Source organism: Drosophila yakuba, chromosome 3R (assembly GCF_016746365.2).
Source record: "Drosophila yakuba strain Tai18E2 chromosome 3R, Prin_Dyak_Tai18E2_2.1, whole genome shotgun sequence".
Classification (NCBI taxonomy): domain Eukaryota; kingdom Metazoa; phylum Arthropoda; class Insecta; order Diptera; family Drosophilidae; genus Drosophila; species Drosophila yakuba.
The window spans coordinates 28,742,154-28,769,812 of record NC_052530.2 but is presented as its reverse complement, the minus strand read 5'-3'; the positions used below and the strand labels follow the sequence as shown (position 1 = coordinate 28,769,812).

Here is a 27,659-nt window from a genome sequence, read left to right as displayed (position 1 = left end):
TCATACGGATCAAAAGTTTGGGAAACAAATTGATCGTTTCGGTTAAATGCAAGTTACTGTATCTTTAAGGCATACATTACAAATCTGATAGAATATACTATAGTAACTAAAATAAAGCGAACTTCTAGGGATAACTATACAGGTTGAATTCTTAAAGATCCATTTACCTGAAGTTTATTGCTTGTACTTTAGTACTTGTACATTATTTTGCACTGTGCATTTCTGAACTTGCCCAAAATGCTTCTGCAGAGGAGGCAATCTCTGCTGGTTTTTGAGCCAACTTAGAGCTGAAGTTGCTCTCTCTTTCTCTTTTTGCCAGCGCTCTCTTTTGCTCCCGTTAGCAAGCGACTGTGTGTACCGCTGTGGTCATGACATTCGTTCAGTTTCAGTCTGCTTTGGACTTTTACCGCGATCGGTCGTGCTCCGCAAGTCGCGATTTTCCAGTTTCGAACAGATTTTCCACCAGTTTCGAGTTTCCACTGGTGGAGGCGCGTGCTTAAACGGTAAACAGCGAGAAGAATCGGGCGCAGAAGAGTGAAGGCGGGAAGACTGAGCACTGAAGACTGACAGCTTCTTCGCGGAGACGAGGAATTTCCCGTGGCATTTGCCACCCAAATGTTAGACGAGTTAATGAAGTGCAAAAATGTTTGTAGACTGACTAGTTTTGCTGCTGCCAAATGAACACGAAGGCGCCGTCAACTTTGTGATTTGCGGTTGCATTCTGCACAAGATACAAACTGTGGCTGCAATCTGCAAAGACCGCAGAAAAAGACAGCCTGTGCTTTTTGACCCTGTCGCTGTCGGCAGCAAAGTGAAAATTGCTCGGCCGCCGAGGAAAAGCGGAAAATCTGCGACTTCTTCTTCGGTGTCAAGTGAGAAGACGACCTGGCGATTCTCCTGTGGATTAGTGGCACACTTACCCACAAGCAGCGCCGCTGAAAACCATGTAAGTGGCACGAAAACATCTAGCATCCACCATGTGGGAGTGGAGCTACCAATGGAGTTGAACGCTTCTCGGATAGAAACATTATTTTGTGCCCAGCCAAGCGCAAAACAAGATACTTTTGTGAGTTGAGCATCATAACTGGGTGTTATTAAAGATACTTTGCACGCATCAGGCTCATTTAAGTAGTAATAGTTTAGTTTTAATTCCTTTTGAATTGAGTGCGGCTACGTTTCATCTTCTATTTCTTTTGTGCTGCATCAATATGCTAATACAGAAATATAAATAAATGATAAATGTGCAGCCACGCCCAAGCAAACAATAAACTATCGAAACAAGCATAATTGCTGCTCCGTCTGTCATGCAAACTGCCTTGTTAATTAGTTTTCTTTTCTAAGCTCCTAACTATTTCCTATAGACGAGACCATAAAATGAAATGATGTAGAATACTCCCAAATAAAAATGAATGGCTTAAGTAGTGCGATACCTGTGGAGCTGGTGAGAATGAGATGCGTTGCCCAAATGCTTAGATGCTGAGTGTCTCATTATGGCTGCTTAGTCAAGGCACACAGCCTAATTTGTGCGGATTATGCGGAGAAGAGCGAAGATCTTTCCCAGAAATGGAGACACTGCGGCAGGCGACGCCAATTAGCTGGCCAACTTGCAACTTGTAGCAACCATAAACTCGCCGCTGTCCGTATTCTAATTGAATGGAATGGAATTAACCCAGTTTCAGTCGCCAACTTCTTCCCATCATAATTGAGATGGTGCTGGCCAAGAAGAGTGGCTTCTGGCAGCCAGAAAAAAAAGTTAATACGAATTAGATTGCCGGGGAAGCTGTCAAATCTTGATGGGCTGGACTTCAGCCCAAAAGCCTAAGTAGGTGAGCTGTAGTTTGGGGCCCAAAGGCCCGCGGGTGTCTTTTGTTTTAGCCGCGGACTGTTTATGCTTTATGAGGGAATCAATCAGTATTGGAGTTATAGATATGCTAATTCGCGATCGATTGGAAGATATGGGAACAAGGGAAACAAGGGCCGTTTCTTCCCTTTGTGGAATGGGTGCCAAGAACAGTTAGCGATCGTTCCACAAACAAGTTTCTTCTTTTTTTTATTCGCCATGCAGAACTTGTGCGTTCTATGCCTTACGACAATAAATTCGCTCCGCTTTTTGTCTGGTTTTTGTCGGGATTTTGAGGTCAGCGTGATTGGGTCGCTCTCTTTGATTAACGACTAGCGGAATGGACTCCACTGTCTGCTGCTCTTCTTGCCCTTTTTTTTTTTTTTTTGGCAGTTCCCGTCTGGCGGCTAATTGCCACGGGCACAGGTGTCTGATGGAACCCCGGCATGCCACAGATCGTTGATCGCCATCAAATCTTAATGGCAGCCGCACGCCAGCTCCCAGCTCAAACTTCATTCCGAGCTCGTTATGGATAGCACTATGACAAAGAAATGGGAACTCTGGAGTCCAGGGCATCAAATGGGCAGTGCTCAACATCTAGTCAGATTGGCGATTCCATTTACGACCTTGCAAATGTAGTTAGATGGTATCTCAATAGGTTGCCATGCCAAAATATAGCCTCTCAAGAAAAGAAATCATAGATGTTAGAGCCTATCTATCTATCTATCTATCTATCTATCTATCTATCTATCTATCTATCTATCTATCTATCTATCTATCTATCTATCTATCTATCTATCTATCTATCTATCTATCTATCTATCTATATATTTATCTATATATCTATGTATCTATCTATCTATCTATTGATTCTTCATTTCCAGTCTCTCTACCTTAGAATATACCCTGTAAATCCCCCCGAAAAGCGGTACCAAAGTAAGGGGCAGTAGGAATACCACTCGATTGCATGCGGAGCACGGGGTCGTGGCAATTAGAAGTTTGTTGGCCTGCGAAAGTATGAAACTATCAGAGCCAGCGACTTCATAACGAATTGTTGTAATCACAATAATGGCGAGCCCCCAGAGTCATGTTTTGCCTTATGGCCAGCCCAACAAATCATTTCACATCGCCACATTTCTATTTTGCTATTTTCGCCGGGTTCATTAAACCAACTGAGACCCCCAGTGTAACTAAAAGCCGCAGCCAAAGATACAGATATAGATATAGATACAGATACAGCTACAGCTACAGATAGAGATAGAGATGGTGTATGGTGTATGGTGTATGGTATGTGGGTATATGCGATGAGTGGTGTTCTTGCGTTGTGGCGACAAGTTTGGCTTCCGTTCTCAGCCCGCTCATTTGTCAGCAGCTTACATAACGTATTCCATAGAGCCCCTTCTCCAAACTCTTTTTTTTTTTTTTTTGTTTTTAACTTCACTGAACCCAGCGAAGCGCATCCCAAGTGTCATGGCCACGTTTCTATGGCTTTCCCAGCAGCTCCGCTCTTTCCGCTGGCATCTTTCAATTTGTCGCCCGTGTAGTCATAATTGCCTGGTAATCGCGGAGCACCTTCTTTGTAGCCGTCATGTCTGGATTCTCGCTACATGATCCCAGCGAAATGCGGTAACTTTTGTTTATCTCTCGTATTTCGCACACTGCATGTGCAGATCAGCACCGAACTCCACTGATGACCAAGCTGATAATCCTGCCTGCTGTTTTGGCAACACGCACGCAGATCGGAAATCCGCTGTAAAATCTGTGGCACCAACTGTTTCCCACAGGGCCACGCCCTCGACTAGTGGAACATTCTTTCCCAGCTGAGACAGTGAGACACACCTTCTCGTGGCCACCACCTGGTAACGGCAGGTAGGTAGGTATTGCCAAAGCGCACTTACGGGCCTTCAATTAAGGCGTCTACCTGTCCGTTAAGCCGGTTAAGAAGTCGGTTAAGTCGGCGAAGTCGGTAATGCACGATGTCTGACCTTTGCGAGCTGGGTCACTGTCACCTCCGGCTCCAAGTTGGCTGTTCGCTGGAAGTGTTACTGCCGCCAGACACTCCAGAAATCGTTATTAATCGGAGTTAACTATTTAAAACACTTGTGGCGTACTCGGGCCATTAATTTTAGGTAAATATTACAAGCATTTACTGAAGGTTCTAGAGTAAGCATGTGAATTCATATTATTACTAAGCTGTGTACCCAGTTCAAGCCATACCACTGATTTCTCTCGGTGCATCCGTATGACAGCCACTTACCTAATCGCCGTGCTTGGCTGCCTTTCCGGACTTTTCGGCTGGTTGGCAAACATTTAATGTTCTCCGCAGCTCGATTCTCGGGAAGACAAACATGGTCAGCTCTTTTTTCGGTTCGGGTTGGCTGCCCCAGTGTCCGATTCCCTGCAGCCCCATCAAAGTACTAAGTACTGAGTACTCAGTCTCTGGAAAAGGGGAGCTGCTGCAGGTGCCCAAAAAGTTCTAACTCAAATAGCTGCTCCGATGCGTTTATTCATTAACCCATTCCAACAGTGCATAGCCCACAGCAGTAAAGTAAAAATTTCAATTAGGCGCACTGCGAGTGGGGGTTAAATGGCATTTTCCTGGCCACCTGGGAAATGGCTGGCATTCGAGACGCGGCTGCAAGGAAAGTCGCTTTGTGCGGAGGCCCTAAACATTTTCCTAGTTGTCATAGTTGAGGTGGAAACTCCCACAAGCAACTGGCAACTGACAAGCCTGGCGATTGTAGATTGTATTATGCACGCATATGGATAACTTATGATAAATTATGTTGGCTGGTACTGCTGTTGTTGTTGTTGTTGTTGTTGTTGTGGCGCCGGTGAAAGTGCCAATTGTTTTGTGCGCGAATTCTTGCCAAAGAGATTTCCTATTCGCTATTAATTGTGGCATTGTGTCTGGCGCCTTTTCAGAGCCCTTCCCGCGGAGTTTGCAGTTTGGCGACCAGAGCTGAAACCCCAAACGCATCGTCATCGTCATGGAGCCCACGCCCACACCCAATATGCTGTAAGCAGCCCCACTGAACTTGCGTCTCAGACTCCGCATCCGCATCTACATCTACATCTGCATCTGCATCTATATCTGCATTTAAATCTGATCTGCATCTGTATCTACATCTGCATCTACATCTGCATCTGATCTGCATCTCACTGACTTTGCATCTGCATCTGTACAAAGCTATTCCATTAACCCACAACCGAGTAACCCGAGCAATCCGAGTAATCCGCAACTCCCACGCCTCCAGGAAGCAGATCCTGCTGAAGAACCACCAGGACGCTATTCTGCAGCTCCAGGGCCATTCGCCGTCGCCTCCCCTCTCCTTTGGCGCCGCATCGATGGCGGACAGCAGGGAGCGGATTCGTGGACCCTCCAGGGATGGTCGCGAGTTCCTGACCAGTCCGCGTCAGGTGCTTCGCCGGCTGATGCTGCTCTCGGAGGGGAGGCAGTACAGGGAGGCTGCTGGCGTGGTGGGCAGACTGGGTCCCTCGGTTCTCAGATCAGTGATCGCGGAGCTGCCGCTGGACCTGCTGCTGGAGCACCTGCCGCACAGTGCCTACCTTCTGGAGTCCTTCTTTACCAGGTGAGTTATTATAAAATGTAGTAGGTTTACTATTTCTTATTTAATTTTCACCCAGATTGACCACCTTGAACACCACTCCCAAGCCAGAGGTGCCCAGTGAAACGGTGGCCTGGCAATTGGTGCGTCTGTTCGCGAATCCCCATGAGTCCGGACTCCGGCAGAGATGCACTCGACTGCTGCAGGCCTTGGCTCAGTATGAGCCAGGACTCCGGCAAACTCTGAGGGAGCGGAGACGCAGCTTCGATAATGCCGTACAAGGTCTGGGTGTTCATGGACTCACCACCGATGCCTCCGGCCAGCTCATTTCCCTACATGTGGCCCTAAAGACCGAGCTGCAGCGCCATGTGGACACCTACAAGATGGCCATTCACAAGCTGGAGGAGCTGAGCATGGTGACGGTCAACCAGGACCCAGCTCACTCCTCCCACCAACGATTGCTGGCCATCAATTACGGGGACATTCAGCAGCGACTCATCGACAACAAGACCCTGCTCACAATGCTGGACAAGCCGGCACTGAAGCAGCTCCAAACGCTGGTCGAGAATCTCAGCACGCGGGTGGAGAACGACAAGGAGGTGCTCACCTGTGTGGGTCAGGTGCGTCGCCTGGACGCACAGGCGCTCGTGGAGAAGCGCCCCGCCGCCGGCCTGCTGATGAACTTCTCCCGCGGCTGCGAGGTGGTGCTCCACATGATGGGTCCCGAGGGCGGTCCTCCCGGCTCCGCACACTCCATTGGCAAGACCACGCCCCCCGGCGGCGCCAGCACGAGCAGCTGCAGCGATGGTTACCACTCGGACGACTCTGGGAGCGATGACGGCAGGTGAGCCAATGTTATGTTTAGATTCTTACACTTGACCGAGTTCCAATAAGGTGCAACACCCACACAACGATCTCAGCCAAATCAGATCGCGACCGCATCCAACTCTCACCTGCCCACGTGCCTACATGCCACACTCCCATTTCTGATCTCTCCATCTCCATCTCTGTATCTCCACAGCGAAATGGTGTCGCTCTATCGGAATCTCTACGTCGAGAACCGAGCGGACGCCTTGGAGGCGTTGGACAGTCTTCCCCAGATAAAACACGCGCACAGCCTCAAGGGGAAGATACTCTTCTCCATGATCGTGGTGAGTCTGAAGTACCTAGCATTCATATGTGTTTTGAAATGTATTGTAGATTGTACACATTAGATATGTCCGAACTTTCAATAATGGCTTGTTAAAGAGGCCGAATAAAAACCAATTTCGAGATTACCTCGATCGGGAGAAACTAGTGCCAATTGCGAGTCGGACTCTTTTTCACTTTTTTTTTGGGAAGATAAATAAGTTTTGGGAAGATAATTAAGTTTTTTTATTGGGTGTGTTCACTACCATTTTTTTACTGAACTTGTTTTATTCTGCATTTTATTTTGCTGCAAAACTTTAGCTGGCTGAAGAAACCGATAAAGAATTAGCGATTTAATCATGAGGAGAAATTAAAGCCAGTCAATCAGTCACTTGTCTTTCGAATATAAATCGCTAACAACATAATTTTACTTTTATAATTATCTGCTTCGTTTTCACTTGTCAAGACAGTACGGCGTTATTTGTGATGAATGGCGTCAATTTATTATGGGCGTTCATAATCTTTCAGAGTGCCAATTCCATGTCAATAACATTTTAGCTTCACAATGCTAAGAGATATTTTTCCAAACCATTCTTCAAGCTATTCAAATAGAATGAAGCTCTTGTCAAAAGTAAAAAACGATTGTTTTAAAATTGGGGCAAACTCTAGTTGGCAGGTCAATAGCTGCCAAACCTTGATCTTGAAGTAGCCTTCAGCGTGCGCACTGCTTGCACTGCTTACCTAGCAAGCTAGCACAGCACAGTGACTCTCAAACCGTGAGACCAATTCATCCAGCGAAGATTACTTTCAATTTTCAAGTGCTTGGCCATCAATTACAAGCGCCAAGCCCGTGGGCTCTGGATGCTACAAATCCTGTCAGACCGCAAATTGCGATTGCAAAATATCCATTTTGGCCAGATCGAATTCGCACTGGCGGATGATGATTAGGCAGGTTGGTGCAGTGAAAATGCGAGGGAAAGTGGAGCCGCAGGGAGCCAGAAAATTACGTAGGCGCTTCGGATTTGAATCACTTTCGATCGCAGATGAATGACGCCTTTGCACGAAAATGGTACCATCCCATCCCGATGAAAAAAAGTCATATATATCAGATTTTCATAGTTTTATTTATTTGCTCATAAGCAACTTAAGTTAAATTAACGCATGTTCTTAATAATAATTTGCTTAACTATTGGTACAGCTCTCCTTCCGCCTGTGCCACGGGATGCGGGAGCGCAAGGTCCTGGAAGTGCGCCGAGTCCTGAACTGCCCCTTGGACAGCAGCAGTGAGACCACCTTGGCCCTGGACAGATCCGTTCGCCAGCACCTCTTCGAGACCGCCGAGAGTTTCCCGCTGGGCGAGATCGAGCGGTCGGTGTTCAACCAGGTGCTCTCTACTCTGCACGAGTATCCCTGCCTGGAGTCCTGCCCCCCGCTGACGCACTACGTCAGTGCGTGTGTTCGCCTGGCCTGGCGGATGATCAACCAGAAGGCGCCCTACTACTTGGACATGGACTTCAACCTGGGTGCGTTCTTAAGCTGCGCTTTAATCAAACTTTAATTGATTGTCATTAAATCTACGTAAATCCCATGCAGGCTTCCTGAGGCCCGAGAAACACGAGCGGCATCCCCAGGCGGACCGGCGATCGGATCTGATAAAGGCCTTCCTCTGGCCCGCCCTGATGCAGAACAACCAGTGCGCCTTCAAGGCGGTGGTGGCCACCTGAGCTAACCTAAGCTAGCCTGAGCGTCTTAAGCTAACCCCATTTGTACATACTTGCCCCACTCTTATGCAATAAAGATTTTCCCCCTTAGCTAAGCGTAACTGATGGGACACAGCCGGACGCACTGGCTCCGGACTTTGTTGGTGCAGAGTAGTGGGTGCTCCGTGTAGAAGTCCACAATTTCCGAGGGCGAACCAAAGCAGCGCTCCTGGCACTTCTTCTGCCCAATGGCGTACCGCTGTCTCCTGTCCACTTGCCTTATGAACAGGTGATAGTACTGATCCGCCGCCCAGATGCTCACGATGTACCGGATGCACTGGTCGGCTGCCTTGAAGGGACGTACCAGGCAGGAACCGTCCTCTCGTCCATGGAGCATTCGCTCCGCCGTGGGTCGATCCACTGTGAAGTAGTACTGCTCCTTCTCCACATGCCGCTCCTCGATCTCCGCGTAGTTGACGTCGGCATCGTCTTGAAAGAATTCAAAATGTAGCATCAGTAAATGGATTTAGATGCAGTTTAATCTTCCAATTGATTATCAACCTACATTAACGTGTATCTATTGTTAGCAACTTAGACTGAAGAACTCTATCTTGCTGTTTGTTTTTGTTTATATGCTATCGCTCTGTGGATTTGGCTTTGTTTTGGAGCCAAGAGATCGCCGCGTACTCACCCACAATGACGTAATCCCCGCGGGGCTGCTGATGTGGATCGTCGTCGGTGCTGGAAACCCGTTCTGCGACGTCACTTTCCGGACTGGCCTGCCGCTGATAGCCAAAGCAGCAGCTACAGAAGGCGGGCGATCTCACTTCCATCAGGCTGTCCAGCAGGCGAACCAGGAGATTGTGCAGTACCGTCCAGTAGACACGTGCACACCAGCAGCACATGGCGCCAATCCGCACTCTATGGAGCTATTCTATCCCAGCGACCTTGGATTTGATGGTTCGGTGGCACTGGAAGCGCCGCTCCCGGCGCACATCTTTCGCTATCGAGCTGCGCTGAAGACTGACTACGCTGTGACCACAGCACTAGACGAGGAACCACAAGCAGAACCCAGAATTCAGAATGTAGAATTCAGAATTTAAAATTCAGAATTTAGGAGCCGAGAACAGAAGCCGAAGCGACGCAGTCGCGTCTGGCGCTGCCTCTTAATTAAAATGTGTGTAATGCGCGCTTGTGGGGCGGCAGAAATGCCCATATGTAAATAAGATATGGATATATGGCTGGTAAACAAAATTCACATTGGCAAGAACCCCGCCTTCTGCAGATAGTTGGGGATACGGGAAGTAACTGGATACTCCGAGCGCAGTGGGGAGTGCAGCTCATCGCTCTGTTCTTTTACAGAATGAGAAATGCTGTAATACTTTCTCTAATTAATATTTCAAAATTAAATAAATGGAAATATTTCTTATAAATATTTTAAAATTAAAGGAATGCAAATATTTCCATTTTATCAAAGACAACTTCGCTAAAAGAACATATATATTTAAGAGTCCATTAAGCAACAAAGAACATATGAGTTTGCACCATCGATTGTTTGCAGTGTACAAGCAGGCAACGACAATTATGAAACGTTTAGCACCCATGCACTTCCCGTTCCTCTCCCCCTCCCAATCCCCTTTACCCTTTCAACTGACTGTGGAATTCATTGAGTGTGGCTGCCATTTTCGGTGGGAAGGGGTTCCCCATATCGCATTTCGGTTGGCTCTACGAAACCGAGACCGAATGGAGACGAGTGGCCAACATGTGGATCTGAGGCGTTTGCCCGTTCTGCTAACAAGTTTAAGACCTGAGTTTGTTCTGCTGATCTGTTCATTTTATTAATGAGCTGTTGATAGTACTACTTAAAATATTCCCAAGTATTTGACATTCAAATAATTCTAAACAAGAATTCTTAAAAATTGTACAAATGGATGCCCATGGATTTCAAAGCTCGTTTTCCTCATTTTCGATCCAAAAATATTCAGTTTTTTGGCCAAAACTTGGAAAATATTGGTCCAAAAATGGAATGGCATACTTCGTTTAGCTTCTAATTACCTTCCAAATCGATTTGTGTTCAAATTTGGGAACTTTAAATTTTTGCCATTTTTTGCAAATTTTGATGATGTAACCCCTTATCAAAAATGCAAAAATTGACAAAAAATTATTTTTTCGAAATCCGAAAAAACGCGATTTGGTTCGTAAGTTTAGGTAATTAGCTGCATAAAAAAGATATTAATTCAGCTCTATGACCATTTTCGCCCCAGAAATAACGAAAAAACCCATTGAAAATATCGGTTTTTTGGTCCAAGCTCTTTTTTGTCATTTTTGGGTAACAAATCTTCAGTTTTTTGGTCAAAACTTTCGAAATAATACTCCAAAAATGAAATGGCATGTTTCGTTTAGCTTCTAATTACCTCCCAAATCGATTTGTGTTCAAATTTGGGAACTTTAAATTTTTGCCATTTTTTGCAAATTTTGATGATGTAACCCTTATCAAAAATGCGAAAATTGACAAAAAATTAATTTTTCGAAATACGAAAAAACGTGGTTTGGTTCGTAAGTTTAGGTAATTAGCTGCTTAAAAAAGTTATTATTTCAGCTCTATGACCATTTTCAGCCCAGAAATAATGAAAAGACCCTTCCAAGGTATAGATTATTTTGACTGTGGTACTAATTTCAGCACTATTGTTCAATAAATGCAGAAACAGTTTATTACAGTGTGGAAATAAGTTAAAAGTAGAAACTGCGACAATCTTTCGTCAAAACATTTTTTTGTATTTTACAGCTGGCAGCAGAGACACGAACCTTTCAAAGTTTTAACGTAAGCTTGCAAACGGCTGTGGTGAAGCTCTCTTGCGCTGTGTCAGTCTCTGTCACTCGCCCCTGCCTCTCGCTCACACGATTTGAACAATTTCTTAAAATTCAAAAGCAATTAAAGTGCGGCCATAAATTGTGCGATCTGACTACGTTCCGAATCGATTGCATTGAAATCTCCCTGTAGAGCCCAAAATGGACGTGCAAATTGCCAGCACGTGGACCCGACCCATAGATATGGTTCTAAAACTTACAAGTTCGTTACGTATACGCCCGATGGGCTGCAGCGATTTTGTTTGCACATCTAAAGCATCTAAAGCAGTGACTATTCGCTAGACAGAAGGCAAACATCTTCGCAGGCCAGTCACGTGCTTCAAATGTCAATAAAACGATATTCCCAGTCGATGGTATGGCTCGATATGATGGTTATGATGGATACGATACGATGGCATGGGGGCATTAATAATACCCGGTACTTGAGCAATACTCGATCGCACTCCGTTTGGCACAGTAGCAGCAGCCAGCAGTCGGCAGCAACAACATCGGGCAATTAATATGCGGCAAACAATTTTGATGAACTGCTAACAAGCCAATGGATCGATGGGGGTTTTATGGGTGGGCTTCTGGTTATAGAACCAGAATCTATACCATCTATACTGGAATGGTAGCGAGGCAGCCCATAAAGCAACACAATGGCACAAATTGATTTTGGCCAAACGATTATTTCGGGGGGTTGCGTGCTCTTGGGCACATCCGCCTTCACCAAATGGCGGTACTAGCAGTGCTACCCCCTCGGAAGCCAAGGATCAACCAGCTGGGCCATCAATATCAATGAGCGGCTGGCGATTGATTGGGAGTCCCGTCGATTCTTTATTGGCTCGTCCGAGTCCAAGAAAATACATATTGCCCATCGCGGTTTACGTCTCAATTATGTTTGAGTGCCATTGAGAGTGTAAAGAACACGCACAAACGGCGGCCAGAAATAGCGCGAAATAGCGAGCGGAATCTCGGCGACAGCCACAAATCATAGCTATAAAGAAAAGGGCCAGCATATTTCGTTTACGATTATATCCGGATTCCGCGGAGACACGGAGGCCAAGCCGTAGAACTGCAACACTCCGCGCTTTCCCAAGCACTCAACAGGCGTCCGTAGTTCGTAGCTTGTAGTCCGTAGTTCGGGGGCCCGTCCACTTTTCCCGAAGTCCCCCAGTTTGGAATCCGAATCGGAAATCCCGAGCCCGAATCCCAACCGCTTGCGCTTGCCATCCGTGCGATACATTCGCGCATTTTGCCGTCGAGCGTTGGCCAGCGCGGTGGATATTTCGCATATCCGCAGTGGAGAATCGAATCGCTTTGCATCGCATCGCATATCGCAGCGGTATCGAGTTTTGAAATTCTGTTTCGACTGCCATAAAAAATAAATATAATAATTAATAAACAAATCCGCTGTGCGTGCCTGTGTGCCTGTGTATGTGTGCGTCTGTATGTGTCCCCCGACTCAATGAAATGCCAAACTAAATAAGCTTGGAAAAGTTTTCCATCCAGTTTTTATGGCAGCCCAGCGAGGCTCGAAAAAAGTGTCAATTGAATTAGCGGCTCGGGTTTTAAGAAATTAATAAAGTTCCGAAAAGAGAGAAGGTGTTTGGATCGCGGATTTATAAATTCGCAAAGGTGTTTCTCTGCAGTAAAATACCACCTGTGGCTCCTCCTTTCAATTTTAGCGCCACTCTCTGCAAATCCTACTTCCATTTCAGGTAACTACACTAATTAGCCCCAAAGTTTACTTTAATTTATATATAGTGCTAGTGCAAACAAACGAAGAAACAACATATGTTAGAAAGCCCCCCCAAAAAAAAAAAATCAATAAAATTCAGACATTCAGACATTCAGCATTATGTTTATGCTAACCGCAAAGGCAACTAAATATTTGCCTTTGGCGGCGGGGAAAGTCTTCACCTGTTGCACGTATCGCATGTCCTGTTGATTGGCTAATTGATAACATCCAGTTCCGGTCATCAGCCATCAGCCATATATCAATCCATACACATATACACCCATACAGCTATCCATATATCCATTCGAATATCCACACACCCTTGACCCTGTCAGCGGGCAGCCCATTAAATCATCCCGAGCAAACAAATTAGCGGAACGAGTGCATCAATAAACAAAGTTCACCTGTTGCCCGAAAAGAAAAGACATCTGCAGTTTGCATTAGCAATGCATCTTGTATCTTTTGGATTGCAGCCTCTGAATTATGGCGGATTTTTGGAATTGCACTCGATGGGCAGGGAAATAAAGCGAACTAAGGCGAAATGAACCGAGCAGGGCGAGTGAACATCAAAAGCGCTCTATCGCAATGGGTCGCGATGTGGTGGATGGAGGGTGGAGGTTGGAGGGGGTTGGGTTGTATCTATCTATCAATCAGATGCACACGGCGCTTGTAACCGCAATTCGCATGCCACCGCCCACCGTCCACCGTCCGTCCTTCGAGCTGCTCAAGTCGCCAGTGCTCTTGATTGCGCCTTTGTGTATAAATTAATTAAATTAAAAGTTTCCGGTTAAGCCTCCAAACGCCGACAGACGCGGCGAATGCAAACGCATTGCATTCGAAAGTGCAACGATGTCCGATGCACTCGCTTCTGCTTTCTGCCATTTCGACTTCGAGGAGCCGTCGTCGATGTTAATCGCACCCCTTCGATTCGGCTGATAAAAGTGCTGAAATATTCATGCTAATAATTGCAGCATGAATGTGCAGCTTTTGTGTCAACAAGTCGCTGGGGTTTCCCCGTTTCAACACTCACACTGTGATTGCAATGGCCCCTTATCACAAACTTATCACAAACTTAGGCCAATCCAATGAACTCAGTTTCCACATGAGCTCAGTTTGCATAGTTACAAAAGGCGCTGCTGTAACTCTTGTTAAAATATATTTATAGGAAATTATGCTATTGGGGAAGGGTTATGGGTTATACTTCCATGTTGAAAGTAGTGATAACACACCAATCAATAGGTAAAACAATTGAAATGGATGATAAGTAATTATCTAACAAAACACAAGCAGCATGCAAAGTTCACAGCACATTTCATGTTGCATTTATTTTTATCAATGTGAATTGGTTTCCTCTCTAAATATAGAATGGCGATAATGATGTTTTGTTAGCTCAAAAAATAACTTGTCTGAGTCACAGTCGTCTATAGGCTATACATTCGAACTCGTGCACTGAAGCTAACATCCAAAGAAGTGTATCATTTATCTTCCTGCGTAACTGAGTGGCTATTGCAGGCACGTTTCTGAGGCCCAAGGCTCCCTGTAGTTTCCTCATTTCGTCGGCGGCAATCCTTTTTGCCTGGAAAGCCCTTCGTCCCGCTGGGAAACGTGTGCAGCGGGTCGAGCAAGTCAAACCGAACCCAGAGATGGATTCATTAGGCTGCTCCTGGCACCGCCTGCTCCATCCCAATTGCTTCTATAAATATTTTCGGGCAGACACATCAACAACCCAGGGAACTCAACTCCGCAAACCGAACGTCAGCACTTGCCAAAATCCAAGAGCGCGACGCGGTCGATTTCCAAACTGCTCGCTGGTGTTTTGTGGCAAAGTCAACAGCTTCGTCGAATCTGATTTCGATTCGATTGTACGAATTTAAAGTAAGTCACGCAGCGATTTTAGCACGGAGATACATAAACATTCATACGTAAGTGGGTTGCGGTTGGGAATTAGCACTTAATTAGAAGATAATCGCGCGCTAACTGGCCGAGTAAACTTTTCGCGAAATGATGGCCGAAAAGTGTCGCAGATTTACGTTGCTTTTGGCCACGCCCCAACCCTGTAACAGCCTCCTAATAGCCCCACTCCCCCCCCTCCAAAAGCGTCCACCAAAGTGCCCTTGAGTGCCTGCAGTTAATGTGCAGTCGACCTTCACGCCAGCTAAAGACCAATTGTCAATATTTTGACAGTCAGGAGGTAAAGTGGACTGGAGTGGACTGAAGTGGAGTGGAGTGGACTAGAGGTGGGTTCGATGATGAATATGTTGGCGACATATTGCAAATCCCAGTGGATGGCTTCGACCCACGTGTCCGGGGCGGTGGAAGGGATGGTGGATGGTGGGTGGTGAGAGGTGGGCGTGGCACACCTAATGTTGACATCACTTGGCCATTTAATGACCGCCTTTATGGGGGGCTTTAACAACCTGATGATAAAGCGGCAAAGCGCTGTGAACTCAGCTGAACTGGAGAAAAGCGAGGCGCCCTTGAGTGGACTCCAATTGATGGCCAATTTAGCGCCGCTCTTTCGATGCACAGAGAAATATAACTCAAATGTATATGCTTAGTGTAAATATTTCAGAAAAATTGCAGAGAGAAAATAGAACTCAAATGTATATGCTTAGTGAAAATATTTCAGAAGAATGAATGCATTTGAAAGCCTTTGCTCCACGCCTGCGTATTTTTTCTCTGTGCAAGGATTTATAGGTATCGTGTTTTTTCCGTGTGAGCATTTATGTATGTATTTATTGCATACCCCATCACCAGACCCTTTCACCCAGCAATCGCCATCGCATTGTCCTCGCATTGTGCCCGGTCATAAGGTCTCGTATCGCCTCAATTACATTTATCCTGCGCTGAATTGATGCCGCATACGAGCAACAGTTGTGGCACAAGAAACGAGGAACAAGGAACAAGGAACGTGGATACAGCGATGCAGGATTACTCCCACAGCGAACTAAACATATGCCAATTGCATTAAATTTGCATTGATCAGGGGGAGTCCGCTTTTCATTGACAGATGCAGATGCAGATGCAGTGCAGCTTCCTGGCGTGGATTAGTTCACTCAGCTGATGGCGCCGCGTGAGGCCATTACCAATGGGGCGGATCGGAGTGGATTGCCCAGCATTCGAAATAAGAAATTATTATATTCGAAACTTTTACATAGCACCAAAATAGAACTCAGAAGAGCATCGGGCATGATTCAGGGCCAGCACGTGATGGGCAAAAGAGTGGGGAGAATGTAGGTGGTGGAGGAGGAGGAGTGGAGGAGGAGGTGGCACCCAGTGGACTGTGCGATAGGCAGAATGCCAGTCGTCGAAAGTCAGCGTGGAATGCACATTAATTGCGGCTCAGATTCAGATTCAGATTCAGATACAGATTCAGACACAGATTCAGATTCGAGTTCAGTCGGCCGGTCATTCATGGCATTTGTCTGCCTGCATAATTAACAAGTTGAGGCGCTGGCTTTGCATTAATTATGCTCGAATTAAATCGGCGGAACGGCAGTCATCTGGGCAAACATTGCAAGTGATAATTCCCCCTTTTGGCACCCAAAAAAGACCTCCTCACATCCCCTGTTGACTTTGCCCATTAGACTGCCCGCCAGAAAGTCTCGCTCTAATTGGTGACTCACTGCGATCAATTTGCTGCCGACTGTAAGCAGTATAGAATTTATGTTCATATTTATTTGCTTTTGAAGCACATTGCACACATTTCGATAAAGTGGAGTGGAGCAGCTGGAAGTATATTTTAAATTATTTAGCAATCGCAAATACTTGTGGTTGTGTCTGCAACAAGTTCTCCCTGGACTCAAAGTCTGGAGTCTGCCATTATAGCTCTTGATCACATTCGCATCCGCTGGGTGTGATGGCTATGTGGATGTGGAGGTGGAATGGCTATGTGGATGTGGATATAGATGGCGATGGCTTACCTGAGCAGCTGCACGTCGGCACGCGACAATCCTGGCCAGCGACGTCACGGTGCGCCCAAAACGGGTGAAAACGAATCGGAAGGCAATAAATTTTTATAACTGCGCATCCCCAAACGACAATGGACAACGATACTCGTCGTTGTTAATGCCGATTTGGGTTTGGTTCGCCGAACAGAGAACAGAGAATGTGAGATCGTTTAAATGCAAATGCAAATGCCGATGGCATTTAAAAAGTATTTAATGGTCGCAGGGTATGTGGGTGCTCCTCCTTCTCCACGCAGGCTGCATTAATTTACGTGCAACATTGTATGGCGTTTGGTGGCGAATGCGAATCACATCCGCCGGAAGTGGGCGAAAATGGGCGGAAATGGGTAACTTCGGTCGGTGGCGACTTAGCCAAGTTGGAGTTGCTGGCGGCAAGTTATTAAGTTTCAACTAAGTGCGCCACTTGCTGGCCACTTCTCCGCTTTGGGATAATGGACTCCGCTGGTCACGTCCTAATGAACAGCTCCACACATCATTAGCGGCGGCCTACGGCTCCTCCAGCGACTCCGGTTACAATGGCGTTCGACGACGGGGCTGGGGGTCAGCTTTTCGGGCAGTGTAATTAAATTTAACTGCCGGCCATGATGGAGACAAAACTTTCCAGCACGCTGACAGGCTGGCTGAAAGAGGAACTGCCTTCCAGCAGATCCTTCCAGCCTTGTCAAGGATAATGCGCCATTAACACCCACGAATGCCTTTCCGACTGCCTCTGACTCCTCATCTCCATCCTCCTCATTCATCCTGTCAGAGTTCCTTTGCAAAGGCATTTGGAATGCAGAGCTGACAGGACATAAGCTCCCGAATGCTGCGAAACTTACACTCGCCGAAAGAATTCAAAGTCTTAAGTTAAGCAAGGATTATTATTTGCAAACAGAGTATTTTTAGCCAAGTACTTAAATAACTTATAAGATATTCCTATACAAGCACCTATTGTTTATATAAACGAGTAACTCAAAAAGTGGTTGTATCACATCTACTTGTGTAACCTCACGCCCTCTTCTTTACTTAACCCCAAAGGATGTGGCATTTTGGGTTAAGTAGGTCACTTCTGACATACCACATTCCATTGTGCTGTTTCGTTGAAGCCATTGAGAGCCACATTCCGGAATGGTTGTTTCCAAGTGTAGACATAACTGCTGCGCAAATCCTCCGCTTGGGGTTACGGTTGCAAGCTCAGGGGTCAGGGATCAGGGGTCAGGGATCAGGGGTCAGGGGTCAGAGGTCGGGGTAGAAATGGACAAGTGGACAACTGGCTGGGACCAGTCAGCCGGCAAACTGTAACGAGCTGCGTGTCATTGCGCCAAAATCAACAGAAATGCAAACGACGAAACGATGTGTGCTGTCGCCTGTCGACAGATACGTGAACGGAGGAGACAGAATCCAGGATGGGTAATGTGGGTGGCCAATGGAGCCCGAGTCCTGTTGACAATGAAATGCCAATCTGCCAAGGACGGGGGATGCGCTGGAGTGGCCAGAACGTGGTGTAGAACAAGCAGCAAACATCAATAGAATCTTTATTGGCTTCATAAATATTTGTGCTCCAACTCTGGTGGGCCTCTGGTTAGCCTCCTAAAATTGCACCCCTTTAAAGGGGAGCCGAGGAATGGGGTTACTTATGCAAAGCCGGGGATTCACAGGCTGACATTTGTCCTTGGCAGCGGACGTCTTAAGCCGCTTTAAAACTTGGTGGATGGCCCTGGAGTGGGCCAATCTGATGGATGCGGCGCTGAATCTTTGTGACTCTTCATGCGTAAGCCGAATTCAATCACAGGACTCTTAATGGGCCACCAAAAGCCAGCAAAAGGGCTAGGGGAGGGGGGAGAGTCCTTCGGGGTTGGTTGGCTTTTTGGGAGGAGAGAGAGAGTGGGGAGTGGGTTGCCAGTTGGCAGAGCTCCTTTATGGTTTCCACTGAAATAGAAAATGAAATTAAGATGGCAGCTGTCGTATTGGACAGAGGGGCTGCAACTGGGGAATACGAGTCGTATGAAATATTACGCATACGCAGCGTTGTGCGGCATTGCCTGCCCTGGTGAAATGCCGCGGCGTGGTCAGGAGCTCAGTGTCTCCAGCTTGATTGATTTGACTGTCCGGCCGACCGAAAAAAAACAAAATAAAAAGAAATACATATACAAATAAAACCCCCCAGAGGCCATTGTGTCCCACATACGGATGCCCGATAATTGGGAGACAGCCTGGGACCTGAATGTCCGCGCAGCCCAAAAGCGCCACGAAAACAAGGCAGGCAGATAAGAAAGTCATAACATTTAATTACGTACAATTTACTCACATGTTTACACCGCCCGAAAAATGGGTGCCGATAAGCGAAATGCCCGAAATGCTGATCGCGCAGTTGTAGCCGCTTCGTTAGCGATTGCTCACCTCAGGACAAAAGGTTTTGGGGTTCTGGGGCTCTGGGGTTCCGGCGGAGGTGTCACTATCACTAACTATCTACATCGCCATTGCGATTCCGATTATCACGGGCAATGTGCGGTAGCCGCCGGACTTCGCTCCTGTCCCTCCGCCATAAAGCTGCTCGCTCGATTGCCAACTGCCGAATTGGGAATTGGGAGGAACCACTACCCACTGCCCACTGCCCACCTCCTAACCACCTACCATTTTCGCACAGTGGATGCGGCTGTAAATGGTATATGGTACAAAAATGGGTTATGAATAAGTTTAGCCAAAACACATCTAAGCACCAAGGCTATCTAAAAACCATTAAAGAACTTTGTATAAGGACTTCTACAAGGATATAGGATGCTTTGTAGAACAGTACATGATTTTGTTCTTAAAAAGCCTGAGATGTACTTTACCCTTCCATTTCCAAGTGGCATTTCCTACGACCGAGCAGAACCCTTTCCTTTCTTTTCGTGTCCGATTTTGGGACTGCCTCCTCCGGATCCACTGTGACCCGCACTGACGGGTGATTATTCACACAGGGACTTTTGCTGGACGGACGTATTTATATGCCAGACCCAGACAAGACCCTCTTACTATGTAGTTATCTATCAACATGCCAGCACCCTGACATGGGAAACTCGTCACTTGTTCCCCCCGGAGACAGTGAGCAGTATTATTGTGCAACTATTGCTTGTGGAGAAGTGAAAGATACTGCATTCTGTATGCCCCATCAGAAGTCGGATGTCCAGTGGAGGAGCGACTGCACGTGATCGCAACGTGCAAGCACTTGAATGGTGCAATCCAGACCGGAATCGGGCAATCGAGCAATCGAGATCCCAATCCCAAGCCCAATCCCCAATTGGATATTGACAGTGATGACTGGCCGATAAGCATGTACAACACACCTGTGACGTGTGAAGATTTGAGCTATTTATGGCGCCGTTCGCAGCCACTGGAGATATCCAATATGTGTATATTTAGCACTAGCACTACGCATTCATTCAGTAACCGGTTTGGTGCGGAATCGACTTTATTGCATTTCCAGTCGATTGCCCTGATGAATGTATGTATATCACTCCATTTAGAAGGATTCGCAATTACTCGTACGACAAGAACTCTGCAAGTGCAATCAGCTCGGGCCAGTATAAAAAGTACTTTTCGCCAATTAATTTGCCAGCTATTCGAGGCAGAAAAAATGCGTATCATTGTGGGTGGTAGTGGGTGGCAGTGGGTGGTGCTGGATGGTGCTGGGTGGTAACCCAGCTGGATACATTGAAGTTCCAGCTGCAGCTACTCGTTTGCCGTAATTAAACGTGTGAAGCGACGCAGGATGACCACGCACAAAACGCAACGAAGACAAATGGCCCCGGGAAAATATAGAAAACGAAGAAAATGTGCGGCAAGCTTAAAGTTCAAGCCGCCTCCAGGGGATTCGGTTATGCCCCACACTCCAGATACATTTGAATCCGAGCCAGCAGATGGAGAATGTGTTTGCTGCAAGTTCGCAGCTATTGGCAAAGGCAACTTTCAGGGTGCGGGGTCCTTCGTCCTTGGTCCTTATTCCTTATCACCAACGTCATTTTTCAGCGCCCTCTCGCCGATAGCGTCTTGTAATAGAAACGCACTTTATCTGCTGCCAACCAGCTCAAATAGTAATCACACTGCAACAAAACTATAGTAAATTCGCAAAAAAAACTTGAAAATGTACTCAATGTACTCGTGTTAATGTGACTCTGAATTTCGCGCAGTGCACAAAATGATAAGAGAAAAATCGCAAGTGTGCACTGCAGATGCAGCGAGCTGGAAAACACTTTTCTGGCTGTTATTCCGCTGCCAAGGCCAAAAATGTGGCCAATTCGATGGCGACATGGTAATAAACTTAATGCCAACTGATTTTGACAGCACTGCACCAGCATTTGGGACTCCATACCAGGCAGTTGGGATTACGGATGGGCACGGCAAGGTCTTGGGTAGAAAACCAAACCATTTGCCACCCTTTTGTGAGCCTGACAAATGCGCTAAAAGTTTGAACACTTCTCTGGGGGCAATGGCGTACCTCGGGGCGTATGAGTTATGCTGTGCAGATCGCAGCACAGGAGCGGAACTGCCGTGAACCGGAGCACACTGTACGTAGTGGATTCCGATTCCCAGTCACGTACGCCCACCAACCAGGCACACTATCATAACAGCTACCAACTTGTCCTAGAGAGCGATTCAAATTATGAACGCGTTAGAGCCGCAGTCGCAGCTCGTGATTGAGCCATGGCTTGACATGCAAAGGGTGTCATAATGAATTCATCAAATGTGTTCAAACAAATCATAGATGCACTGCAAATAAATAAATAATAATAAATAATTCATTATGCATCAATTAATGTGCTGTGATTTATTTAGGTATGAGGTATCTAAGGTGGTAATATTGAAGGGAAGATACTACATTTTATATCAAGTCATAAACTAGCCCGCGCATTTCTCGCTGTGCACCGATTGAGCTGCGAGGTGTCAGGTGCACTGACCCAAAGAACGTCTTTCGCGTTGGAGTCACTTTGGCATTGGCCTCACGCAGCGCATGGCCAAGATCGCTAATTGCGTTTGCCAAATTAATTAAATCGCTCAATCGCAGTGCCATTTGTTGATTGAGTTTTTAACCGAAACGGGCGTGGAATGGAAATGGAAATGGGAATGTAGTTGGTGGTGGAAATGCAAATGTGACTGCCACCGAGCGATTGAATTAATTAGGCAAAAGGCAATTAAGCGGATCGACCTGCGACACTCGGATCGCCCGGCGACTCAGCACGCGAACGGGGTCCGTTGGGAGTACTACCCCGTGACCTCTGACCCCTATACCTAACCCCCACCCCCCTTAGCACAATGGTTCCTCTCCACGAAGAGTGGCAGCATAAATTCCATAGCCAATAAGTTGGGCAATAAGTGGGTGTCTCCCACAAGAGCTGGCTAAATAACGGCGTTAATTCGACAAGCCCTTTACCCGGACTCCTAAGTGCTCCGCGTTGATGAAGTACAATAACCACCTCCATCCACCAGCCACCATCCACTTTCACTTTCCACTTTTCCACCTCTCCACTTTTCACTTGATGAATCGCAGGGTGGCGGGGAGCAGGAGGGAAGAGCAGGGCCAATTAAATGGAAAACGTTTTCATGTACCGCGAATCGTTGTCGTGGCTTTTGATGGATGCACTCTCGCCGCCCAAACACTCGATTGAGCAGTCAGTCCTCCTGTACTCCAGTCCTCCAACTCTCCTGCCCTCCAGTTACCCGATCCATCCTGACCCATCCAATGCTCCGACTTCTGCTCCTGAGTGACGGCTTCCGCTTGGCAACTGTTCACACGCTTTTTGATAACGCGCCACGCCACGACTTCCTGTAGGACAAATCCCGGAAAATCTTTCATCCCTTCACTCTGCACTCGAGGAAATCCCGGAGGAGATAGGGAAAGTGCAGCTGGAAAAATCACTGAGTGCTATCACTTTCTCTACACAGAGGAATGATAAGTGATATAGAGGTATTCAAGTGGGGTTAAAAATATAATACATTCATATTTAAGAAATATTTCAAGAATAGATGATATTTTAAATAAATGAGTCTTGTGAAATGAATCAAAAAACTTTGCATGTTTTTCAATTACTAATTGTTCATCATCAGTTTTTAAGAGTAATGCAACTTATATCTCTCAATGTAATACAAAACAAATTGAATAGTGAGTAAGCCTAGTTCCTTTGCCTAAATCGTTTAGTTCATATATTTTTTCTCTGTGTAGGATGCTCTTTTATTTATGGGACGTCTGTTTCTGTGTTGTTCTCGCTGCTCCCTCGCTTTTCATACACTTTTATTATGTTCTGCAGCACCCGGTTCGATTGTCTGGCAATTGATTTTGTTGCCGGTCGGGAGTTGTTTGCTTTCCGAGCTTTGTATTTGCCGCACGCGAATCAGATAGGGTGTGTATAGTATTGTGTACTCGCAGAGTTGTGGCTGCAGATAGCCCATAAACCAGGCCAGAGCCACCATCATCACGAAAGCCATCGAAGTTTCAACATATTTCACTGTGATCCTTGGGCTGCTGACTTCAAGGAAGTCCTGTAACTGATGGCCCCTTTCAAGTAATGTACTAACTGATTATCTAGGGTATGGGATAGTTGTGGCACAGCCTTTATGGTCGCACACGTTATCGATATGTACATGTATTTTTTGGCAAATATTTATCAATTTATTACACTAAAAAATTGCTACAATTAAGTTGCTGCGTGTGTGTAACAAACGTGCCGAACGATGATTAAGTTTTCCCGTTTTTTTTCCAGCTAAACAGCGAACGTCGACGGCAGAAAAACAAATACATCAACTGAAAGGAAAACAAAGAGGGAAAGCGGAAAAGTGGAAAAGCGGGAAAGTGGGAAAGGAGCAACCGCAGGGCGGCGAGCATGGCGTATACGCAATGCGCAGCATGTGCTATTACTATCGCTGCTACTGCCACGGCCACCTCAAGTCAATTAGGGAGTTCACACGCCAGCGGGCACTGTAATTGAAGCCCACACCTGTTCCGTCCTCCTCCATTAGCTCGGCACCAGCCTTAAATACTCGATCCGGGAGCGGAACCCGTGCCATCCGTGGAATATCTACAATCGCATCCAGCAGCATGTCCGCCTTTCGCTACTACTCCATCACGGATTTCTCGTTCGAGGGTCCACTGCTGCCGCTGCACGCGGCCACCACCAGCAAGGATGCCAAGGACTCGGACAGTCCCAGCTCCGAGCTGAACATACCCTACACCGTCTTCGAGGTCCTGGTGGCTATCGTCAGCATCATCGGCAACGTGCTGGTGATCATCGTCTTCCGGCGCGAACGAAAGCTGCGTCGCCGCACCAACTACTACATTGTATCTCTGGCCATGGCCGATCTGCTGGTGGGCGCCTTGGGCATTCCCTTCGCCATCCTGGCCTCGATGGGTCTGCCCAGAAACCTCCATGCCTGCCTCTTCACCGTCTCCCTGCTCGTGGTGCTGTGCACCATCTCCATCTTCTGCCTGGTGGCCGTCTCCGTGGATCGATACTGGGCCATCCTGTATCCCATGGCCTACTCGAGGAATGTCCGCACCCGGACGGCAATATGTAAGTATATATAGGATATGGAATAGTAAGTACGGGATGGTGTGCAAAAACCCACTTTTAAGGACTAGTTTTCTGCATTCAGCTGCTTGTCAGGATATGATTGTCAAACAGTTTCGACTTTGTGCTGGCCATTGTTTAGCATTGTGCCTTTGTTGCCGTGATGCTAATGACTCCGGATGGCTAATATACAGCACATTGTTTTTCATTCCGGCCATCGACCATGTTTGAGTTGCGGCTTGAGTGAAACAAAAGACGCCTCCTCTGGACTACAGTTGAATGAAGGTCCAGGAAACAGTGCACAGTAGCAAACATCCTTAACTAATAACTACCTCAAGTAATACTCTGCACCTTGCTAGACTTCGCTGGGAAATTCGATTCAATGAATTTTCAAATTCGAGATTTTTAATGTCAGTCCGGAAACAGAGAGATTCGGATCTATCTAAAAATATCACACAAATATAATATATATGTTTTCCAAGATCTATAGTAAGTTGTTCAATAGTGCACTACGAAGCACATTGACCGCCCGAAGGCAAAGATTACTTTCCAATATGTCCGGTTCAGTGGAGTGTGGCTATGCTGCTGCTCCGGAAAATTAGTAATTACTTGCGTCATTTGGGGAGTGTAGTCACCCTTCCTGGCAGTTTAGATGGCAGGGATCATATGACGTCAGAGGCAAAGCTCCACTTCAAAGGCTTCGGTTCAGGGCACTCTGATTAACAATGTCCCTCTTGCGTTGCAGTCATCATCTCCATGTGCTGGGTGGCCGGGACGATAGTGGGCTTCCTGCCGCTGTTCGGCTGGCACGCGGATGTCAACCATAACCAGGAGTGCCTCTTCGTGGAGGTGATGGACTACAACTACCTCGTCTTCCTCTACTTTGCCACCATCATCACTCCGGCTCTGCTGATGCTGGCCTTCTACACGCACATCTACCGGGTCATCATCAAACAGGTGAGTGGTGGGCTAATCCTCTAAAGAAGCTGGTAGCTTCTACTATTCAAGTTCTTGATGTACTTTGAAGGTCCGTCAGATCGTAACAATGAACCCCGCCTCCGATCTCAGTCGGCGCTCCTCGGCGGCCGTGGTGCAGGTGACGACACCCGGAAGAGGTGGACACACGGGTACCATGCTGCGGGTGCTGGGAGCCGCAAGGAAGCGGGACGTCAAGGCCACCCAGAATCTGTCCATTATCGTGCTGTTCTTCATGATCTGCTGGATACCGCTCTACACGATCAACTGCATCAAGGCCTTCTGTCCCGACTGCTATGTGCATCCCAAGCTGACGCTCTTCTGCATCATTCTCTCGCATCTGAACTCGGCCGTGAATCCCGTCCTGTACGCCTATCACCTCAAGGACTTTCGCGCAGCGCTGAAGAACTTGCTGCTGAAGATGATGGGCGTGGACATTGACCAGCAGGCGGAGGCCATCCACCGCTTCTCGGTGGCCAGTCAGCATCGCCTGCAGTCCATGGACTCCAATATGCGCTCCACGCAGCCGCGCCTCTATGTGGGTGAGTGTGAGTGCGCGTTGTCTTCCTGGAACTCTCGCAAAATCCCTATAACCCTCCGCTTTTTCCACGCAGATTCACCCATTTGGTTGAGGCAGCAGCAGGAGGCCCTGAAGAACTCCCAGCTCCTGCCCAAGTGCGGAGTGGTGTCGCCCTGTTTCAACAACATCAACCAGACGGTCGCCGCCGTCGCCTCGGTGACCACAGATCTCGAGCGAGAGATGTGGAACATAGTGGAGGCATCCAGTGGCGCCGAGCTGGGTGAAACCAGCTACGAGTTCCCCTCCCCCGCACCGGGTTCCCAGCGAAGCAGTGAACGGAACAGCAGCTCCACTGTCCCACCTGCGCCTGCTGCCCCGGCGAAGCCCTCAATTCCGTCCGCCTCCTATGACAACCACAACTACAGTTTCAGCCAGGATGAGGACGAGGATGATGATGATCTGGAGTTCGAGGACGTATTTGTGCCGGCCAGCTCTGTCCCCAATCCCGCTCAGCCTGGCATAGATCCCGTGGAGCTGCGTCGCTCCCTGGCTTTGGTCATGAGGGAGAAGTTGCGCTCGGATGACACGGACTCCAGACCGATGGGCAACAATCAGGATCTTCCCATAGATGCACAGTCCAGGGAGAGACCGCTCTCCACTCAAACATCGCCGACAAATGGCCCGCTTCCGGCTCTCCTGAGGGCCAAACTGTTTGCTGGCAACTCCAATAGCGCTCACTGCCTGCCAGGATCCGCGGCGAGTCCTGCCCCCCAGGAGCAATCCGGAGTCTTTGTGATCGATAGCGAGGCATGTCCCGGCTCAAATGGTCACAAGCCCAAGTATCGAAAGGGCACGGCCTTCACCAGGAGTTCGCTGAAGAAGAGCCGTTCCTGCAACTGTAGTTCCCTGGCCAAGGGACATGGTGTCCACGAGGAACCCAGCAGTAATCTCAGCCGGGATCAGGAGTCCTCCGCGCAGCCACAGCAACAGCAGCCAGCCAGCCATCCCACGGAGCACTTCTTCAGTCCCCTGAGATCGGTGGGCAGCTTCATGCAGCATTCCAACCTGTTCCACTTCCTCCAGCCCCACGCCGCCCGTCCCACCTCATCGACGGCCTCGTCCTCGGCCTCCACGCCCACTCCATCACCACCGCCCACGGGCCACGCGCAGGAGGAAACGGTGCCGGTGGGTCTGACCACCTCCTCGCCATCCCTTCTGGCGACCAGTGCGGAGAGTTGACCTTTGCGGGGGAAAACGAAGCGGGGTCAGCAGGAAAGTCCACTGGAAGAGGATCACCAGGATGCGGAGGGGGCAAGAGGTGACCCCTGAGGAAATACTCGCAAGTCAAAGCTTTTACGTTAAGTACTTCCCAGCTCTCTTAGGCTCTCTTAGGCTCTCTTAGGCTCTCTTAGACTCTCTTAAGCTCTCTTTCGGAAACGTTGTCAAATTCTATATCGGATCTAGATCAATTAGTTGGGTAGTGACATATAGAGATTAGGAGCTCTATTCTGAGCGCATTTATTTTGAGTGTATGGTCATAATACCTTTCTACGGACTAGTTAGCTATGTACATACATACGTTTAATGTTGTTAGAGTATTTACTGTGTAACATATATGTCTGCTTATGTATACCTGAACGTCTGTGAAAACCAAGTGAAGCCATGCGACATGAATTTCAAAGTTGAAGTTAAATAAAGCGATTAAACCAGAATGAATGAATTGATATTTTATTTTTTAAAGTTTTATAAGTCCTGATGAAGTAGGACATATATGCCTGATGGAAGGGTATAAACGTATTTGGGGTGTTCTTAGCATAGCGAATGTTGGCAAGCCTGTTACTTTGAGCTTTT

At 47.4% G+C, this 27,659-nt stretch overlaps 3 protein-coding genes across 4 annotated transcripts; 2 read left to right on the top strand and 1 right to left on the bottom strand.

Moving 5' to 3' along the window:
- The first annotated feature begins 403 nt into the window (after positions 1–403).
- On the top strand, positions 404–8,348 carry LOC6538844. Its single transcript, XM_015193585.2, has 7 exons — positions 404–946; positions 4,766–4,859; positions 5,098–5,433; positions 5,489–6,253; positions 6,431–6,560; positions 7,736–8,060; positions 8,131–8,348. The coding sequence occupies exons 2-7, from the start codon at positions 4,831–4,833 to the stop codon at positions 8,259–8,261; spliced, it is 1,716 nt and encodes a 571-aa protein (XP_015049071.1). The 5' UTR covers positions 404–946; positions 4,766–4,830; the 3' UTR covers positions 8,262–8,348.
- LOC6538843 lies at positions 8,062–9,383 on the bottom strand. Its single transcript, XM_002099320.4, has 2 exons — positions 8,929–9,383; positions 8,062–8,726 (listed from the first exon to the last, which is right to left on the bottom strand). Exons 1-2 carry the CDS (start codon positions 9,140–9,142, stop codon positions 8,350–8,352), a joined length of 591 nt encoding a protein of 196 aa, XP_002099356.1. The 5' UTR covers positions 9,143–9,383; the 3' UTR covers positions 8,062–8,349.
- Positions 9,384–12,337: 2,954 nt separating this feature from the next.
- On the top strand, positions 12,338–27,520 carry LOC6538842 (G-protein coupled receptor 176). Of its 2 annotated transcripts, none has more exons than XM_015193584.3 (5): positions 12,338–12,805; positions 23,510–24,316; positions 25,059–25,270; positions 25,341–25,830; positions 25,903–27,520. In XM_015193584.3, exons 2-5 carry the CDS (start codon positions 23,845–23,847, stop codon positions 27,045–27,047), a joined length of 2,319 nt encoding a protein of 772 aa, XP_015049070.1. In that variant the 5' UTR covers positions 12,338–12,805; positions 23,510–23,844; the 3' UTR covers positions 27,048–27,520. The 2 variants fall into 2 exon arrangements, with proteins under 2 accessions (XP_015049070.1, XP_002099355.1); XM_002099319.4 differs by having other exon boundaries at positions 25,341–25,836.
- Positions 27,521–27,659: the final 139 nt, after the last annotated feature.

What these genes read in the sequence shown, in the direction of transcription:
- LOC6538844 (XM_015193585.2), top strand. Translation starts at nt 4,831, where the DNA reads ATGGAGCCCACGCCCACACCCAATATGCT. An exon ending in CTGGAGTCCTTCTTTACCAG is followed by an intron (nt 5,434 to 5,488) that starts GTGAGTTATTAT and finishes ATTTTCACCCAG; the next exon opens with ATTGACCACCTTGAACACCA. An exon ending in TCTGGGAGCGATGACGGCAG is followed by an intron (nt 6,254 to 6,430) that starts GTGAGCCAATGT and finishes GTATCTCCACAG; the next exon opens with CGAAATGGTGTCGCTCTATC.
- LOC6538843 (XM_002099320.4), bottom strand. Translation starts at nt 9,142, where the DNA reads ATGTGCTGCTGGTGTGCACGTGTCTACTGGACGGTACTGCACAATCTC. An exon ending in CGGGGATTACGTCATTGTGG is followed by an intron (nt 8,727 to 8,928) that starts GTGAGTACGCGG and finishes AATTCTTTCAAG; the next exon opens with ACGATGCCGACGTCAACTAC.
- LOC6538842 (XM_002099319.4), top strand. Translation starts at nt 23,845, where the DNA reads ATGTCCGCCTTTCGCTACTACTCCATCACGGATTTCTCGTTCGAGGGT. An exon ending in ACCGGGTCATCATCAAACAG is followed by an intron (nt 25,271 to 25,340) that starts GTGAGTGGTGGG and finishes TGTACTTTGAAG; the next exon opens with GTCCGTCAGATCGTAACAAT. An exon ending in GCGCCTCTATGTGGGTGAGT is followed by an intron (nt 25,837 to 25,902) that starts GTGAGTGCGCGT and finishes TTTTCCACGCAG; the next exon opens with ATTCACCCATTTGGTTGAGG.